This window comes from Glycine soja, chromosome 10 (assembly GCF_004193775.1).
Source record: "Glycine soja cultivar W05 chromosome 10, ASM419377v2, whole genome shotgun sequence".
In the NCBI taxonomy this organism is placed as follows: Eukaryota; Viridiplantae; Streptophyta; class Magnoliopsida; order Fabales; family Fabaceae; genus Glycine; species Glycine soja.
Window position 1 is genome coordinate 31,336,921 of NC_041011.1, and position 19,481 is coordinate 31,356,401.

Consider the following 19,481-nt stretch of genomic DNA (forward strand, 5'->3'; position numbering starts at 1 on the left):
AAAGCAATCAGAATTTCCGAGTGATCACTAAAGGCTTCTGCATCAGCATTGACACTCTCCACCCTCTTTAGTTTATGCTTCTATGTTTTCTTCCGTGCCTCCTCGTTATAAATCTCAGCTTTATTCGAGGTTGCACTAGAACGATCACCACCAATCTGTGCTTCTTCCTCGTCTATCAGGTCAATATCTTTCCTTTCATCTTTTGTTTTGTAAATTACAGTGTAGTTTTCAAAAGCAAAGGTGAAACAAAAGATATTGAGCTGGTAGAGGAGGAATAGGCACGGATTGGTGCTGATCCTTCTAGTCGGACCTCCAATAAATCTGAGAATTATAAGGAGGAAGCATGGAAGAAAACACAGAAGCATAAACCAAAGAGGGTGGAGAGTGTCAACGCTGATGCAAAAGCCTTTGGTGATGACTGGAAAATTCTGATTGCTCTATGCATTGTGAAGCTGAAGCAGTAGAACATACGAACAAAAGAGATACAGGCCATCAAAATGTGGCATTGGATAATAAGACAGGAGATTCAACTATGCTGAAGATGGGAGATTCAGCTAAAGTTGTGATCAAACAAGACATGAAGGGAAGAAGGCATAAATATGGGTTTAACAACAATGAACGTGAGAAGGCACAGAAGAAAAGGGTGGTGGATGATGAAACTGCCGAAAAACATCAGCTGGATGAAGTCCTATGAAGATCCTCCTCATTCTCAAAGAGGGGAACGAGCAACAATTTGAAGGTTGTATATTCAGGAACTAAAGAATTCAAAATAGCTAGTAATAAGAGGGATTTGTTTTGGGGATTTTCTGAGCACCAAGAGCGGCTACGCAAGAAGTTTGCACTTGAGGAGGGAAGGATATTTGCAGCTAATGAACAAGTTTCTTAACTATTTGTCCTTAAGATTTTACTGTTTCTTTTTGCTAATATGTAAATATAAATGGTATAAGGGTATGGCGTAAAAATATGGTCTATATTTACTTCTAAGATTGTTAGGGGTAAAAATGACCAAGTCCCTATGGCATAACCTTATATTATTTATATTTACATATAAGAAAAAAAAACAGTAAAATCTGAAGGACAAATAGTTAAGAAAGTTGTTCATTAGCTGCAAATATCCTTCCCTCCTCAAGTGCAAGCTTCTTGCGTCGCCGCTCTTGGTGCTCAGAAAATCCCAAAAACAAATCCCTCTTATTACTAGCTATTTTGAATTCTTTAGTTCCTGAATGTACAACCTTCAAATTGTTGCTCGTTCCCCTCTTTCTTTTCTGCAAAAAAGAAAATCAAATGCTGTCAAAACATGGATGAAGTCCTAAGAAAATCAATATCAAAGAAAACATGGATGAAATCACAATTAAAAAGCACAACTACCTATCTTTCAGAGTCCTTTGGTTAATTTGTCTTGTCTCCTTATGTGGTGGGGTTTTGTTTAATAATCTTATACTTTTGCCTTCCAAAAAAAACTTATCACTAATCCTCTTTTCATTAATCCAATTTTGTATGTTATTGTATAAAAGATCATGGGTTCTCCACCTTCCTCCACTACTACTCCTCCTCCTCCTTCTCCTCCTTCTCCTCCTCCTCCTCCTCCTACTTCGGACGCATCGGCTTCGACGTCTGCCGTGAAGCGGACACGCAAAGCCTCACGCCTACGATCGTTGTCCACTAGACCACCTGGTGTTGAGAGACCAGTGGTGCATGTTGATCCTGCTACAGGGAAGGCCGACGGTCCCTACAAGAAGAAATTAAGAACATATTTGGGGATTGTGGCACTTGATAAGGTGGACATCACCTACGAGAACTGGAAGGAAGTCCTTACTGCTCAGAAGGACCTGATTTGGGAGGATATTAAGGTATTTCTCTTTTCTTATTTGATTGTGTGTAATTAATAGCCAAAAAAAATCATTATTGTAACAAATAAACTTTGTTTCATGTTGTCAGGCAGAATTTGATATCCCAGAGGCTTCTGATAGTAGGACGAAAAGGAAGTTACTACAGACCGTGGGGGAGAGATGGAGGCAGTTTAAATCAGACCTCACGAGGAAATGGGCCCTTGCAGCCGATCAGGACGGTGTCGAGGACACTGTCTATGACAAATACGGCATCAGCAAGGAAAAATGGGCCCAGTTTTGCCAGACTCGCAGAGACCCTTCTTGGGAGGTATGTTCCTTTGCCATTTAAGTTGTTTTTCATATTAAGCATGATGTTGTTATACTTCATTCTACCCATTTCAAACATTATTGTTTAATTTTTTCAGGATGTGCGCATGAAGGCACAGGCCATCCAGAAGCAGAATACTGCCCCCCACGTTTTGTCTCGTGGGGGTTATGATTATTTGGAGCAGAAGCTCCTGGCTGAGAAGACCAAGAAGAAGATGTAGGAAGCTGCACAGTCAGGAAGCGTTGATGGCGTCATCGACCCTCCATCCCCGGTCAGACGCCACGTGAAGTGGAAGATGGCCCGCACGAAGAAGACAGGGGAGATGACGACTGAGGCCGCAAAGGAAATCGCTGAGAAGATTGTAAGTTATGTTCAACTAACCATTACAATTATGTTTGAATATTTTGAGAATGCCATGTACCACTGTGTGTTTTCTGTGCAGAATTCGTTTAAGGAGCAGGCCACATAGGGATCGTTCGTCCCCCATGGACATCAGGATGTTCTGGTCGCTGTTATTGGACGTCTAGAGCACCCTGGACGTGTCCGTGGTATTGGAGCCGGTGTCACCATCAAGCAATACTTTGGATCGGCTCCACGGACGTCCCGCAGCGCTTCCTCCCTGCCTCCTGATGAATTACACCAGTTGACTCAGCAGATCAGGGACCAGCTAGAGGAGTCCATCACAGAGAAAGTGACGAGGCAAGTCATGGCATCCTTCAGCCACCTTCAGTCGCAGATGCAATCTCAGGGACTTGCAGTGCCTCCTGAGCCTCTGGTTGGTCCTGGTCCCTCCGGTCCTCGAGTGAGCACAAAAGGGAGTTGTGTTGATCCCTCAGGAAACGATCCTGAGACCGGTGACTCTGACAAGTGCGGCTTGTACAAAGAAGCAGATCCTGCCCGCCTGGTTGCCATCGGGAGAGTTTATGAGGGATCCACTGTTGTTCATAACACTCCTTTGTTGCTTGGCCAAGTAAAGGTGAGTGTGGAGGAGGTGAGTGTGGAGGAGGTTAGAGATGCAGATGCTCCAATTCCTGTACCCACTGATGAGGTTTCCTTAGTGGGGCAGGCACTTCACACCTTCCTTGCTTGGCCGACACATCTGGTCAAGTCTTTATCACAGCAGGTACTTATTGTCCTTACTATATGTTTCTTCTTTTCAAATTAGGCTATTTAACTTTGTTTCATGAACAGGTAGCTGTGTCTCCGCCAAAACCACCTCCGAAGCCCGATCCGGAGGTCGATGATCCGCTTTATCTAATGACATTGACCATCCCAGAGCTTTTCTTGAGGCCTTATCAGGTTAGATGGGATGCCACCGTGTTCGGGGTCGTTAATCCAGATTTCTCCATGTACATAAAGCACGAAGACCTCTCCGAAATCGCACACGGTGGTCAATGTCTCAACATATCAATGTTACAGTTGTGGATTCTGTAAGTCTTTATATAAAAGGCTTTTATTTACCTAAGTTATGGCTTTCAATTCATAAATATTTAACTTTGACTTAACATAAACAGGCATCTCACTGAAACATGTATGCGAGCGGGGAATTCTAATATCTATGGATTCCTCGAGCCTCAGTCCATTCAGAGGTCTGGGCAATCGCAGTTTGAATCTGAAAGTTACATAAAGAGTTGGATGCAGAGTTCACAACGTGATGTGTATCTTGGAGCCTACCTAAATGGGTAAGTCACAAAATAACAAAATTTAATTAATGTTTACTAATGTACTAACCCATTTTAGGTTCCACTGCAGCAGACATTGGCAGATGGTGGTCATCCTGCCCAAGGAACACTTAGTTGTCTGGTTTTGTTCATTGCATAATAGGCCAGACAACTACCTTAAGGGGATTATTAATAGGTTTAGTGTTCTTTTCAATACATTTGCATTGTAATACCTCAACGTACAACACCAGTTTTTAATTGTTACTCATATGGAACAGTGTTATCAAGGGTCTTGATGATGCTCCACAGCCTAAATCAAAGGCTCCTGCTAGGTGGATTGTCGTCAAGGTACGTCATTTACATAAAACTTCCACTTATATATATTTCTTTATGTGTCTGTACACTAGTTGTTTAATTAATATCCAAATTTCATTATGTATTTAGTGTAATAGACAAAAAGGAACTACTGAGTGCGGCTACTATGTCATGCACTAGATGTCCACCATCATTTTAGGAAGTTTTAGAAATAATTGGGAAGCGGTAAGTTTATTTCAAAGAAAATTGATTTATTTATAATTTGTATTACATTATTAACTTAATATGATTTATTTAATCATGCAGTATTTTAACGACCCTAGACCATTGGAGCCCGAGAGATTAAAAGCATTGCGGATTCAGTGGGCACAGTTTTATCTCCGAGTTAGAGATCAGGCCTAGGATTTAGGGACATTTTTTAACATTTTTTACATTTTCTATGTAACACGAACATTGAATTCATTTGTTGATTGTTCTTTATAATATATAAATCAATTATTTGATGTTTATTATCATTAAAACTTCTTGAAAACAGAATAAAATGTTTATTTGCTGTGAATTGGGCCTCCTGAAATTGCATTTGACAGGTACAATTTTGGATTTACTGTAAAAACAGAAAGTATATATAAAAAAAATATTTGAAAACAACATCGGTTATTAACAAAAACCAACGTTAATATCATAACCAACATCGGTTATAATAGAAAACCGATGTTAACGTTTGTATATTAACATCGGTTTTTTGTGTATAACCGATGTCAGCGTTTGTATTTTAACATCGGTTATCTGTGGATAACCGATGTCAACTATTGTACATTAACAACGGTTAATTATAAATAACCGATGTGAATATTTGAATAGTAACATCGGTTATTTATAATTAACCGATGTTATACACAAAGAACTACACCAAATAAGTGTAAGCATCATCAACGTTGACATCGGTTTTCAAGAAAAACGGATGTTAAGGGCATACATTAACATCGGTTATTCTAGAAAACCGATGTTAAACTAACATATTAGCATCGGTTTTACTGGAAAACCGATGTCAACGTTCATCATGCCTACACTTTTTTGGCTGTTGTTCATTGTGCTTAACATCGGGTATTTGGAGAACCGATGTTGTCATATGTATGCTAACATCGGTTCTCCAAAACCGATGTTAACATTCATACATTCAACATCGTCACTTTCAACATCGGTTTTAGAACCGATGTAGAATGTTCTAAATAACCGATGTTGAAAGTGTATTTTCTAATAGTGAAACCATAAATTGGGAAAAAGGCTAATTTCATGTAACTATTCAATGCAAAAGTTAGTCGTAAATAACGACTAACAATGAGGCTCTAAGAATTTCAAATGTTTCAATTTAAATTCTTTCATTTTTAAAATTCTGTGTTTGGATAAAAAAATTAAATTTCTTCATTTTCAAAACTTTGTGTTTGGATAAAGAAATTGAATTTCTTCATTTTCAAAATTTCTTATTTTGATAAAATAATCAAATGCATTCTTTTTTAAAATTTTATATTTGAATAAAATAATTTTTTAATAAAATAATTATATTTTTCTTTAATAAACTCTATGTACTATTTGTCGAGTGTGGTATTTCAATAAATATGTACTATTTTAATCTATTTCACTTAAAAACATATTAATTTAACTATTTAAATCATTATTCTATTTACAACCCACTACAAAACTCTATAACCTTATAGGGCAGAACTATTTAGTAGATAAAATGACATATTAAATGTGATCTTAGAACCACCACAACATAAAAAATATACAAATCAAAATTCACAAGGCTTTTTTTACAATAAAATCCGAGGTATGAATGTACCATTTCACCTTGGAATGTTATTTAGAAGCCTACAGATAAAACTTGTTTTTTTTTTTTTGTAAAAGTCATTGGTCAGTGATGCAATTACACAAAAAAAAACTTGGACTAAAGTAAAATCTAGTCACAAAATAAGTCCAACTTCCAAAATAATTCCAAATTGTCTAATTGTCTTTGCTTTAGCACAGGAATTCCTTCACATCTTTTTTGAAAAAGAAAACATAATGTTAAGTGCTACCGAACAAATCATATTTGTCAAAACATAATTTGTTATATAAAATGAGAGATATAAATGTAAAACATAATTATACAACATCAACATACTTGTCATGATATCAAATGTACCTGTAATTTGGCATCAAGGCATAAAAGATGAGATGTAATCCTCCTTCTCATCCAATGGGAGAGCTTTTATAATCACAAACCTAATGGGATTTTCTGTCAACCAATTGATTGCTCTATGTTGAAGTGCACCATTAAAATTAGGTATATTATCTAGTTCATTCACCACTTCATGTACCACTTCTTGAGCTTCTTTTATCTCCATCTTTTTTTTTTGTTCTTCATCTTCTTCTTAGTCACTTCAACAAATTCTTTCAATGACTCGGCTACTTCTTTCATTGAGAAAATCATCCTTTCTTTCTCTCCACTCTTACTTGGGCGAATTTTTTTCCTTGTGGCAGAACTTGATCCCTCTAAGTCAATACTCACACTGTGAATTGTTTCTTCTTCATTTGCTTCTTTCCTCATGATATCATCTTCATCTAATGCATTTTCTGCTCCAAGTCCAATAGCTCTATCCTTTGCACATAGGTCTACAACATAATCCCAATTAGAATTACTTTGAATCAAAATCGTTTGGCCTCTTCATGTGACTTGAAAAAAAAATAGACACATGTTAATAACAACACAAATAATAACTACAATTGAATAATAAATAAAATTAAAAATATGATTGACTACCTTAACATATTCATGGCATGCAATTTCATTTTCAACAGTAATCATGTACTTTGTGCTATCCCAATCAAATCCACTTTGACTAAGAATGTCACTCACAATTCCATACCATGTTCTCCAAAGCTTAAAAGGGTTCTTAACATTATCTGCTATGAGGTGAACTCCAAAACGCCTCGACAAAATTTGAGATGCAGTATTGTATGCTATGCTTTCCAATTTCCATGACCTTTATTGCCCAAATTTTTTTTTATCTCTAAGCACATGCCGCGCTAGCACACGCTCCATTTCAAAATTCCATGCGAAGTAACTTCTTGTGTCCTCACTAGACATCTTTCTTTTTCCACTTGACTTGTCCTTCACATTGCTTGATTCCATTTCTCTAGACAAAAAAAAATAATAATCTCATATATATAAAGGTGAGACATGTCAAATTAGCATTCTACGTTACACATAAAAAGAAAACAAAATTCAAAGTATTATGAAATACAAAAATCCAAAGTATCACACATACATGAGTATAGAGTCAATTACACACAAGAAACAAAATCCAAATCCACTAAAAACATCTCGCTAATCAAAGTTTCTTCTTATTTGATAGGTAGCAAACATATTCATTGCTAAAGTGTCATGAAATCTTGTCCATTCCTCAGTTGCTTGGATAGTTGTGACTTCATCTCCGATATTATTTGTGACTCTTTCCATTTGTTGATTGGTCAACTCGTCATCAACAACAGATAAAGTTCCAAGTCTTGGGCTTCCAAAATTGGATCACTTTGTTGTTCATCTCTTATGAAATTATGTAGCATGAAACAAGCATTAATAATTCTTATTTGTGTTTTCATATCAAAAAAAGAAGGAGTTCTTAATATACTCCATCTTTTCTTCAATACCCCAAATGACCTTTCAATAACATTCCTTGCACTTGCATGACGAAGATTAAATAACTCCTTGTAGTTTTGCATGGTGTTTTTGATCCACTCATTAAGATGATAGTCCCTCGATAAGGTGCTAAAAATCCAAGACCATTTGTATACCCCGCATCCACAAGAAAATATTTACCTACAATGGTTTTAAAAATATATTATATAAAAAAATCATGCATATTTCTTTTACATGTTAAATAAAGTATCATCATTTTATGATATTACCATTTGGAATATGGAGACAGTTTTGACGATGCAAAGCATCTCACAATACTTGAGAATCTCCTGCTGACCCTTCCCACCCTGGCAACACATATATAAACCTTAAATCTGGACAACAAGCTCCTAAAACATTTGTAGAGATATCACCTTTTCTATTACGATATCTAGGTCTATCTTCTGCAGCAACTGTTACTGGAATATGTATCTCATCAAGTGCTCCAATTGAATTCTAAAAACATTTCAAAATAAAAAATAAGTTGTAATCACTTAAAGTACCTTATAATTACTAACAAATGACAAACTTACCTTAAACCATCTCCATTTGTTTTCCATCGAGCCCTCTAGATTATAGTCATGGAACTTCAAATATTCTTTTCTTACTTTCATTATAGCTCGCAAGACATTCTTGAATTGCCTACTTATTGTTTCCATGGATCTTCAATAACTAAAGTACACAACTCTATACTTTAGGTTGTGAGCAAGGATATGTAAAAACATTGCCACAGCCTCAGTTATAGGAACATTTCTTGTTTTTACCAATTTCCCTTTCTCTTGTAAAATTCTACAAAGCTTAAAAAATGCCTTTTTACTGATCCTTAATTGTTCAATGCAATCAATTTTTGTTCCCATGTATAGACGATTGAGGAAGCTATGCCTTTCTAATTCCAAATTTCCAGCAGGTTCCTTAACAAAGTACTTGTCATGATACCAAGTCATTGCATCCAAAAGCATAGTGGCAACACTAACAATAATGAAAAATGCTTGTTCAAGTTCTTCGTCCTCCTCTTCATCTCTTCTACGTTTTCTTGAAGCAGTTGAAGCATCAACTATACTACTTTCCATTTCTTGACTATCCACACTATATAACTAAAAGAAAAGTAATATAATAACAAAAGGATGTCATTAACTTTAATAAACCGTTCACAAAAGCACTCTAACAAAGGAGGAAAAAAGGAAATAAAAAAAGATAATGTTGGCAAGACATGTTGATCAGGTAAGTTGAACAAGAATTTTGAATAAAAATATTATTTTATCCAAAAGAAGTCCATGTGCTGGAAGGAGATTAGTTCGAATAAAAGTGTTGTGGGATGAGGTTGAGTTTGTGAAAGGGGTTGACTGAGAAAAAGACCACATCTACATCTACTACATGAGATACATGAGGGTGAGGATGACTTTGCACAATCATCATCACCAAAATTCATTTTTAACCGCAAAACACATCTTTTCTCACTCCCCTACAAAAAGATTAAAAAGATACAAATACTGACTTTTTTCTTAGTCTATTACATCATATTTCTTACTATTTCAGATTTTTTTTCCTCTATCTTTTCTTCTTAGCTCTTTCTTATTTGTAAAAAATTGTACAAAATTGACAAAGAAATATAAGTTTTCTTTTAAATTAGTACATAAGAAAAATGAAAGTTTATTTCAAAATACAAGTGAAAACTTGAAAACATGGCTGTTTAGGGAATAAGAGTTTTCATGACAAAAATAAAACCCGACTTTTCTTTAATTAGAAAACAAATGAATGCCAAGCTAGCTGCAAACTGCAGGTCCCCAGGCACCAGTAAATATGTCAGACATACAAATGTTAGATATATATATATATATATATATATATATATATATATATATATATATATATATATATCCTGGTTGAAACAACAAAAATAAATGTTGTTACTTTATATTAGTGGATAATTTTATACACAACATGGCCAAGACAATTCGGTATTATTTGTAAAATTGTGCCTTCAATTATCTCAAAAAACTTACCCTTTGTAATTTGTTCATAGCATGGGTGAATTATTTTTATACTTAGTTTAGGTTAATATAGAAGTTTTGTAGCTTAACTTTTTTGGCACTAGTTCAATAGGATGCTAACATGCTTTAAATAATTCTGAGATAGCAATACGGGGTCTTCTCTTTCTCAGCTAGATTTCATGCCTATGAGGCGACAGTGTTATGTTCTGCCCTATCTTGAAAGCCAAGTAAATTGGCAAGATAAGCTATAATTTCTTTAAAGCTCTCTCAAGAAACTGTCAAATTTGGGGGAAATAATCAATTATTTCTTTAAAATAAGTTGAACCAAACACACAACAAATTCTCATGTTAGAAGACAATATCTTATTCTCATTGATTTGCCTAAAAAGAGGATTTACAGACAAAAGCAACAACATGCTGGAATATGCTGACTGAGGTAAATAAGGAATTGAAGGGAAAGATAATTAAGACAAAAGCAACATTAGAATAACATGGGATCAAGTGGGCCTGGATAGGGACAACAATGGGGAGTAGAAGTTTTGTACATTAGAAGGCACCAAATGATATGCTGAAGAATTTTGTGTGGGAGAGGCAAAATGTTAACGATACATATAATGTAACTGACTATACAAAGGGAGGAGGTGAATGATGATGCATTGAGTACATTTTTGTTTCCTCTTGTCTTCTCTCTCAAGTATGTCCTTTTCCTTCTTGGGCTTAATGTAAGTTTTCAGTATCAAGAATTTGCTAGTTCCCAACAACAACTCCTAATACAGTAATACAGAATACACTACTCGAATAACAAAAATGGTTGTTTGTATGAAAAGAAATCAACAAATTTATGTGATCTTAATGGAAATGCAAGCTTTTGGTATTAAGAATCTGCTAGTTCTCAATAGTACTCCCTAATATTGCAAATAACTAATTCAGACTACACTATTCCAGTAATAGAAATGATTGTTTGCACAGATCAAAACCAACAAATCCATACATGCTAATTCTGTCGAAAATGGAAACTCATTCTTAACTAGCACTGTACAGTCATTCGCCAATGGCAATGGTCAAAGAACATTCGTCATTTTCTCGTACAAATGATTTCATACCAAATAGCATTTCTATTGTAGTAATTCCACTTTTTTTGTCTGGTTTCTTGTTATACTTCAATACGGTTACTATAATGTTACTACACATGCTACTCATGAAATCCAAATAGTTAAACACAAGTTGCAATTCCACCAAAATCCTTCAGAATCATACAACAATGCAACAATAATCACATACCTAACCACTAAATCTCACAAACAATTGACATGCTAATCACAAAATCAAAGCATAGAAACATCAATTACTACTTAAAATTTCAGCAGAAAAAGGTTTTTCAATCAATTAAACAAATTGATCGAAGAAGAATAAAGAGAAGATATCGCGCGAGCATCAAAATAGAGCACACTCATTTTGAAGGCCAAGCTGCAAGAGCCATGGATTAGGTTTGCGAAAATGAGTATTAAGGAAAATATATGAACCCTAGATTGGAATTCAATTGAGTATTAAGAAAAACAAAACAATAATCACAAAAGAACAACATCAAAACCATGAAAGTTCAAGAGAGAAGTAAGACGAACCAGAGAGAGAAGTTCAAGAGTGAGGCTCTACTGCGAGAGCGAGTGAGCGAGGCTCCACATTGAGCACAGAGGTCGGGAGGTCTGCCTCTGACTAAAGTGAGAATTTCCAAATCCACTCTCTAGAGATGGAATTTGAAATTCTTTTATTTCAACTAACTAAAATCTCTTCTTAAATTCTAAAATTTTAAATTCCTTTTAGTAAAATATCCAAAACAGTTACTTTCAATAGAAAATAATCTAATTCTCGGTAAACAAAATTCATTACCTAGTTAAATTATCATATCCTAACTAACTCTAGGTAAAATTTACAATATAATATAGATTATTATTATTATTATTATTATTATTATTATTATTATTATTATTATTATTATATGCTTGTAATTTTAAATTTGAAAATATTAATATAAATATTTTAATCATTATAGTTAAAATGTTTTAAATCTCTTCTCATTCTGTTAGAATCCTCTCAATCTCATTATTGGAGATGATAAAAAATTAGATGAAAAGGAATTTTGTTTGACTTGATTTTTCTCTCTTAAAAATTGAATCAAACAACCAAAATTTTTTAAAAAATTCCTCCATTTCCTTCCATTAGTCTGTTTTTTTCCCACCAAACATTATATAAAATGTTCTTATTAAAGATTAACTCGTTAAAATTTATTTAGGATTAATCTTTTTTATTAGAATCAACCTCAATTAATTATTGGTAGTGTGTGATTAAGAAAAATTATTACTGCTCTAAAAAACGAAGAATAATTATTACTATTTAAGTTTAAATTCTCCACCACGGCACTACCACATACATGTCACTACCACAATAAAACCCACGTAGAAAAGAAATTTGTGATCTAAACATAGTAAAACACTAAAACTCCAACTACATCTCAATGCAACAAGGTATCATAGATAAAATTGTACATGTAATTTTTAAAAAGTAAACTTAATTGAAGAATTGAATTTCTAGTCCTGCAAAACAATATTCACATTTATTGATCGATCAGCAGAAGCATCAGCAATTGCTGCAAGATCAGATTGTAAAGATTCTAATGCCTTATTCGGCACCTCATCAATCCAATCTTTCTCACCATAATCAAAAGCCAATCTGGCTAAACACTGTGCCACTTTATTGGCTGTGTGAGCCACCAATGTGAGAGATGCTTCTGTACCCTGCATCATTGTTCTGCATTCTTCTAGAAGTTCATCAAGGTAAGAAGCAGAACTAGTGTTGTTTTCCTGTGTGAATTCGTTCCACTGATTGTATAACTGTTGGCAATCAGTTTCGAAATTAGCATCAATGAAAAAGAGTTCCTGTGATTTCTCTATGGCCCACTTATAGCATACTGTCGCAGCAATTTCGGAATCATAACACTCATCCTTCAGAAAATATGTACCTGTAGCATATATAAGCATTTAATGTAAATAAATACCTTAAATACTGGAAGAAAGAGGTGACACTAATTTAAAATATTCGTCCTTTAAAAGGTTTCTGTTACACCAAATAAGTTCCTCCGTCAGTTTTTGAAGCTAATTTAATCTATTTATATTTATGTTATGTTCGATAAAATTAATTAAAAATTTAATTAAAAGTTAAAAAAATAGTTGATAGTTGAAAGGTGGTAGTTAAAAATTAAAAAATTAACTTATTAAATTATAAATATTCGATAAATCTAATTGTTGAAATAGTTAAAAAGTATAAAATAATAATAAATAAAATAAAATTATGATTTGTTTAAAAAAGATAACATAAGAAATAAATAAATATATCGAGAATAAAAATAAAAGAAATTCTGAAAAATTAAAAGTTAACATTTTAAAAATACTAGAAGCTACTTAAAAAGTTATTAAAAAACCTTATTTACTACTAATTAATTTTTCATCTAATAAGAAAAATTAAAACAAATTAAAATATTTTATCTAAAATAAACTTAACCACACATGACAAAAAATGTTAAAGTGTTAAAGAGGTCCTCAATTCAAAATTGATATCATCAATATAAAAACTTGTGAAAAGACTAGATTGGATTAAGAAAGATAATGTGAAATTTTTTATAGTTATACGATCAAAATAAACCTAAAATGTAAATAAATGACCAAAATTTTAATTTTATCATACTTTACCTATTTAAAGAAAGAGTTTCAACATCTTCAATGATCCTATTTATTTTAACAAAATTATCTTTTTTATTTTTATCTATAGAAGTCAAAAATAAATATTAAAAGATTTATAACAACCTATACACTAATTGAATTAAACCTTTTTGATAAAATTAACTCTTTAAAATAAATAAGATCTGTAACAAAAATAAGAAAAGAAAAGAATTGTACCTGATGCCATAGTTTCAGCTTTAGAGTTTCTAAAAATCACTCCGAATCCAGTCCCAACATCCTCTATCGCAGAAACAGCAAAATTGACCTTAACTTTGGAATCTAAAGGTGGGACCCACTCTTGAGTAGCAAACACAGACAAGGCCTTGGCCATAACTTGTGCGAAATCCAATTTCTTCTTTCTTATAACCCAAGCATTGCGTTTGTGCCACAAACCCCACACCATGGCACATAACATACCCATTCCTCTTTTATCCAAAACATCCAAACATTGATCAACCCATTGTGACATAGTGATATTAGCCACATTGTGCAACCAGTCGACTCTAAGCCCCAATGGAGACCCCAACCAAAAGGGTTTAACCTCCTCACATAGCAACAAAGCGTGTGTGGTTGTTTCTTTGCACGTGCGGCAGCAGGGACACGTGTCGTCCCCTTTGATGATGCCCTTTTGTAACAACAAAGATCTCACGGGTAGTCCCTCACTGCACGCGCGCCACACGAGTTTCTTGCACCTTGAAGATGCCTCTGCGTGCCATATACCCTCCCACACCGTTGAATTTGTGTTCAACGCACTTGAACTATCACTTGCCATGTCATAAACTGCAAGAAATTAAAGAAATATTAGTAAGGTAGTTATTAATAGTATATACTGATTATTATTGTCCAAATAGCCTCATAATTGTATGATTAAGGATAAGAGTGTAAAGCTATTTTACCAACTTAATTAAGAAACTTAATTTCAATGTGCCATGTCATAAACTGCAAGAAGAAAAATCAAAACTTGGAAAAATAAAACACGTACCCATAAGAAAAACAAGTAAATAAATATTAATTAGTAGTGTAGTTGTGAATAGTATATTATTATTATTATTATTATTATTATTATTATTATTATTATTATTATTATTATTATTATTATTATTATTATTATTATTATTATTATTATCATCCGAATAGCCTTATTTGTATGATTAAGGATAAGGGTACCCTCTGTTATTTAATTTATCAACATAATTGAGAAACTTGATTGATAATTTTAATGAGAAGAAGAACTAACCTCTGAATATTGCGATGGAAGATCGATGATGGGAAGAAAGAAACCACACCAGAAAACTGTCGAGACAAAAAAAATGAAATGAAATCGTAATAAGAAACTGTGATACGCTCTACCCCACACATATATGTACTAATAATAAAAGAAAAAATTAAACTTAATTCAAGTTTTTAAAACATATTTAAATACAAGCCTTTCAAGAGGGTAGCAGGCTCACATTCACCTTTCTAACATCATCATAAAATTTTTCTAAATAAATAATAAATTCACTTCGGTTCAACACAAGGCCGTCTATAAAATCCTATACCCCAATGCCACATCCTATCAGAGCGTTGTGTCCCGACGTCCTTCAGCACATGGTTCCTTAAAGCAATTCACCTAGTCATCTGCTCCTCCGAACACAAAGTTTAAGATCATCACAGGATCCAAACACAAATAACACACGGGGAGTGAGTTATCACATTCCTAACTAATAGAGAAACAAGACAACTAGATATACATATCATATAAACCAAATAAAACTTAGTTACATGTAATTCACGTAATTCCACCACTTTGTCATTCAAAGTTCACTTTTCAATCATCAATCACATTACACAAGAATCACACGCTCTGATCAAGACATAATAACACATCAATTTCATAATAAACAATTAGCAAGCGCATGAGACAGTTATGCTAAGACTCAAGCCTATATGCAATGTGGTACCATGTTAGTGAAAAACCACCCTGGGACGCTTAGGAGTACATAACAAGACATACCAAACAATGTGTTTGTCAGGTCACTCTCACTAAGTAAGATCATAGGGAGACCAGTTAGGGTCACGATGTTTTGCAAGAATGCTCCAACCATATGGGATCAACATAGGCTTAAAGGAGCACTCAAACCCGATGACCCCCAAGGCCTACACTCCGAAGAGTCCGTCAGGGCCTCTCCCTCCTGATTCAGGTCCAACCCCTAAAATCATTTTAGCACATAGACACTGCTCGTGAATTATACAATACCCATGGCCTCACACTCGTGTGTTAAACACGTACAACATATTGCGCTACAATTTAACACTGGTTCCTAAATAGGAAACCTACACTTTCTCTTTAACACTGCGGATTTACATTTTTCTCAAGATAACACTGGTCGGGTTATTGTACAATTCACAGCTTACAACACAAATAATGTCACATCAAGAGTTAATCACACACTTATTCACAACCAAAACTCATTCACAATTTCACATCTCATAATGTCACAATCCACCATCACATGTTTTCACGTATCTCACGATTCAACACATGTTCTACTTTACACTTTTACTCAATCTCAATAACAATATTATAATCTCAAGGCAACATATTATTCCATAATTAATCACATATTTCATTTATAAACACTGCTCATGAATTATACAATACCACGACCTCACACTCATGTTTCAAACATGTTTAACACAATTGCGCTACGATTTAACATTGGTTCCTAACTAGGAACTTACACTTTCTCTTTAACACTGCGCATAAACACTGGTCAGATTATTGTATAATTCATAGCTCACGATATAATTAATGTAACATCAAGTGTTAACACATCAACTTATTCACAATCGAATATCATGTCCACACTTTAACATCTCATAACATCACATCAACCATCTCATAACATTCCCAATGATATTCATAAGGTACAACATACACATGTTCATGAAATTTAACCATAATATTCTCAAACTCCAACACTTAATAATTTTTGGAATCATACTATAACACTCTACAATATTATTTACATAAATTATTAATATAAATAACTACCTCTATATCTATAAACTAGCATACATCATATTGAATCACAAATTTCAAAGTAAGCTTTCATTGCACAAATTCTAAATAATTATATGAACACTTTGGTCAGTTTCAATTATGATATTAATTTTTTTAAATTATATATAAAAACCTAAACAGCAAGAAAAAGAGAAATACAAAATCAATATCTCTCTCTAAATTTCTCCTTACTTTATTTCATCAATTCATATTAATTAGAAAAAGTACTCGATTTATAGGGTTCACGCTCAACACAATAGCATATCAATTTCACAAAAATTGGTCTGTCGAACATATATAATTCACTGTAATAATTATAAGGATAAAATGAAAATTGCAAAAACACCCCAAAACTCATTCCAATTGATATCTCTAAGGATCCCTACACATGTTCTCACTAATTTCCAATTGTGAATAACTCATCCCTTACCTCTAAGCGGACTCACGTGTCTTCCGACAGCGATAGCAGCATCTCTAGCGGTTTCCTGATATTCCTTCAGTTATTCCTGCGACTGCTCTGATAGAATTCCCAAACGTCAGAGAGACGGAGAAGAGATTGAAACCTCCACTTGTACTGTCTTCATACGATTCCTTTTTCTCTCTCCACGAACATTATCTCGCAAATCCCAACGGTGGAAGTGTGCGAAATTGAATTTTTAACAACATATCCAAATTTCTTGAAAATCCAACGGTTAATGAAACTGGGATCGTAATTTTACTGAGACCGTTCTGGGTTTCTGCGGGAAAGGAAAATGCTACGATGCGAAGGGTATTTCTCTCAGCTCCAACATGATATCAAAATTCCTAATGGTGAGAATGCTTGGAATTGGGCTGCAAACATAGTTCTCAAATTTCACGACGATCCAACGGTGAACGAATCCGAGATCATCGTTTTTCTAAGACAGGTTAGGTGGTTTGCGAGAAAAAGAGAGGATTTTGGGAGAAGAAAGAAGAAATTGTGAGGCATAGGAGACTGAGGAGTCACTCAGAAAACTGACCTAGCATGTTGCTATTTATAACTGAGGGCATTTACCACCTATTATTTACTCTATTTATTTATTTATTATTTTATAAAAACAAACTTTATTTTATTCTCTATCAAACAAATAAATAAAATACCCTTTTTATTTTCTCTCAAATCATTATTTTAATTAATAATTATATCTTTTTATTTATTTATTTATAAAATCTCATCATTTTTTTAACTCTATTTATTTATAAATAACAATCATTTTTAATCTAGTTTACAAAAATTGGGATGTTACATAAACGAAACACTTGAAAGAAAATTCGAAGAATCTGGAGAAAATCATAAAAGAAAGTTTCGTGTTTTTCTTCTTCTTCGAACTTGACAAAGAGAATGAACATTTTTTGAGGAATGCAACTTACTGAGTAGAGGAGAAATTATGGTGCTAATTAACGTCCTTTTAATTGGGGTATGGATCGGTTCTTGTTCAGGATCGCGGAATCTTATATATATACGTAATTTGGTTGTCTCACAAATACGGAAGTGTATAGGACGTTATAAGATCTATTTAATATACATTTTAATTGATGTTTAACTTCAACTTTAAGAAACATTTTAATTTATCCAGCTACATTTATTTTCATAAGTTTGATTGAACTACTTAAAATAATTGCTAGTTGTGAAATTGGAGGCATATATTGTTGTGGCATAAAGGCAATGTAGAGTACTATGAAAATGAAGAAAAAGAGGAGACTAAGAGGGAAAAAAACCACTTGGCCGAATGCTCAAAGTAGTAAAAAATAAAACGAAATTCCAAGCTACTATTTTTTAAGACTCTGATGAACAGAGTCCATAAGGTATCATTATGCATTCACTTGCTCATTGTGCCCATTAATTTATGGGTGAAAGCTCAATACACAAATGCAACTAATTTATAACTTTATCTCCAATAACTTGATAAATTGTTTAGTCTATAGCTTCTCTATGTGAAAGGTTGTTTCCATGGACTTTCATTCCATCAGTGTCCATGTTTGAAGGGTTTGGATCTATCATTATAGTGATGAATCATTTCTCAAAGTATGATACTGAGGTACCAACCAAATTATTCTTCAAGAACATAGTGAAATCTTGGGGGATACAAAAAAATGCTATCATAAGTGAGAAGGATCTAGCTATCCACATAGAGAAGCTATATATTAAACAATTTATCAAGTTACCGGAGACAAAGTTAGTTGCATTTGTCTATTACCTTTCACCCATAAACTAATGGGCACAATGAGCAAGTGAATGCACAATGCTACCTTATGGATTCTGTTTATCAGAGTCTTCAAAAATTGTAGCTTGAAATTTCGTTTTTTTTACTACTTTGAGCATTCGGCCAAGTGCTTTTTTTTTCTCACTTAGTCTCCTTTTGTTCATTTTCATAATTCAATCAAACTATATATGCCTGCAATTTCACTACTAGTAACATTATTTTGATTATTTTAAGTCCTTCAATCAAACTTATAAAAAATAAAAGTAGCTCGATCAATTAAAATGTTTACTTGAAGTTAATAACATCAATTAAAATGTTTATTAAATCGAGCTTACAACCTATTCTACACTTCCATATTTGTGAGAGAACCAAATTATGTATATATATACGATTCCTAAACAGGAACCAATCCATAACCGAATTAGAAGGACGCTAATTAGGACCATTATTTCCCCTCAGCTTTCTTTCTCCTCTACTCCGTAAGTTGCATTCCTCAAAATGATCCTCAATTTCTTTGTCAATTCGAAGAAGAAAAAACAAGAAACTTTCTTTTATGATTTTCTCCAGCTTCTTCGAATTTTCTGTTAAGTGTTTTGTTTCT

General features: G+C 33.6%; 1 protein-coding gene and 1 pseudogene across 1 annotated transcript; both read right to left on the reverse strand.

The window, feature by feature from the left end:
* Positions 1–7,455: 7,455 nt before the first annotated feature.
* LOC114370523 lies at positions 7,456–8,573 on the reverse strand (annotated as a pseudogene).
* Positions 8,574–12,424: 3,851 nt separating this feature from the next.
* Positions 12,425–14,384, reverse strand: LOC114371630. Its single transcript, XM_028329005.1, has 2 exons — positions 13,790–14,384; positions 12,425–12,855 (listed from the first exon to the last, which is right to left on the reverse strand). Exons 1-2 carry the CDS (start codon positions 14,382–14,384, stop codon positions 12,425–12,427), a joined length of 1,026 nt encoding a protein of 341 aa, XP_028184806.1.
* Positions 14,385–19,481: the final 5,097 nt, after the last annotated feature.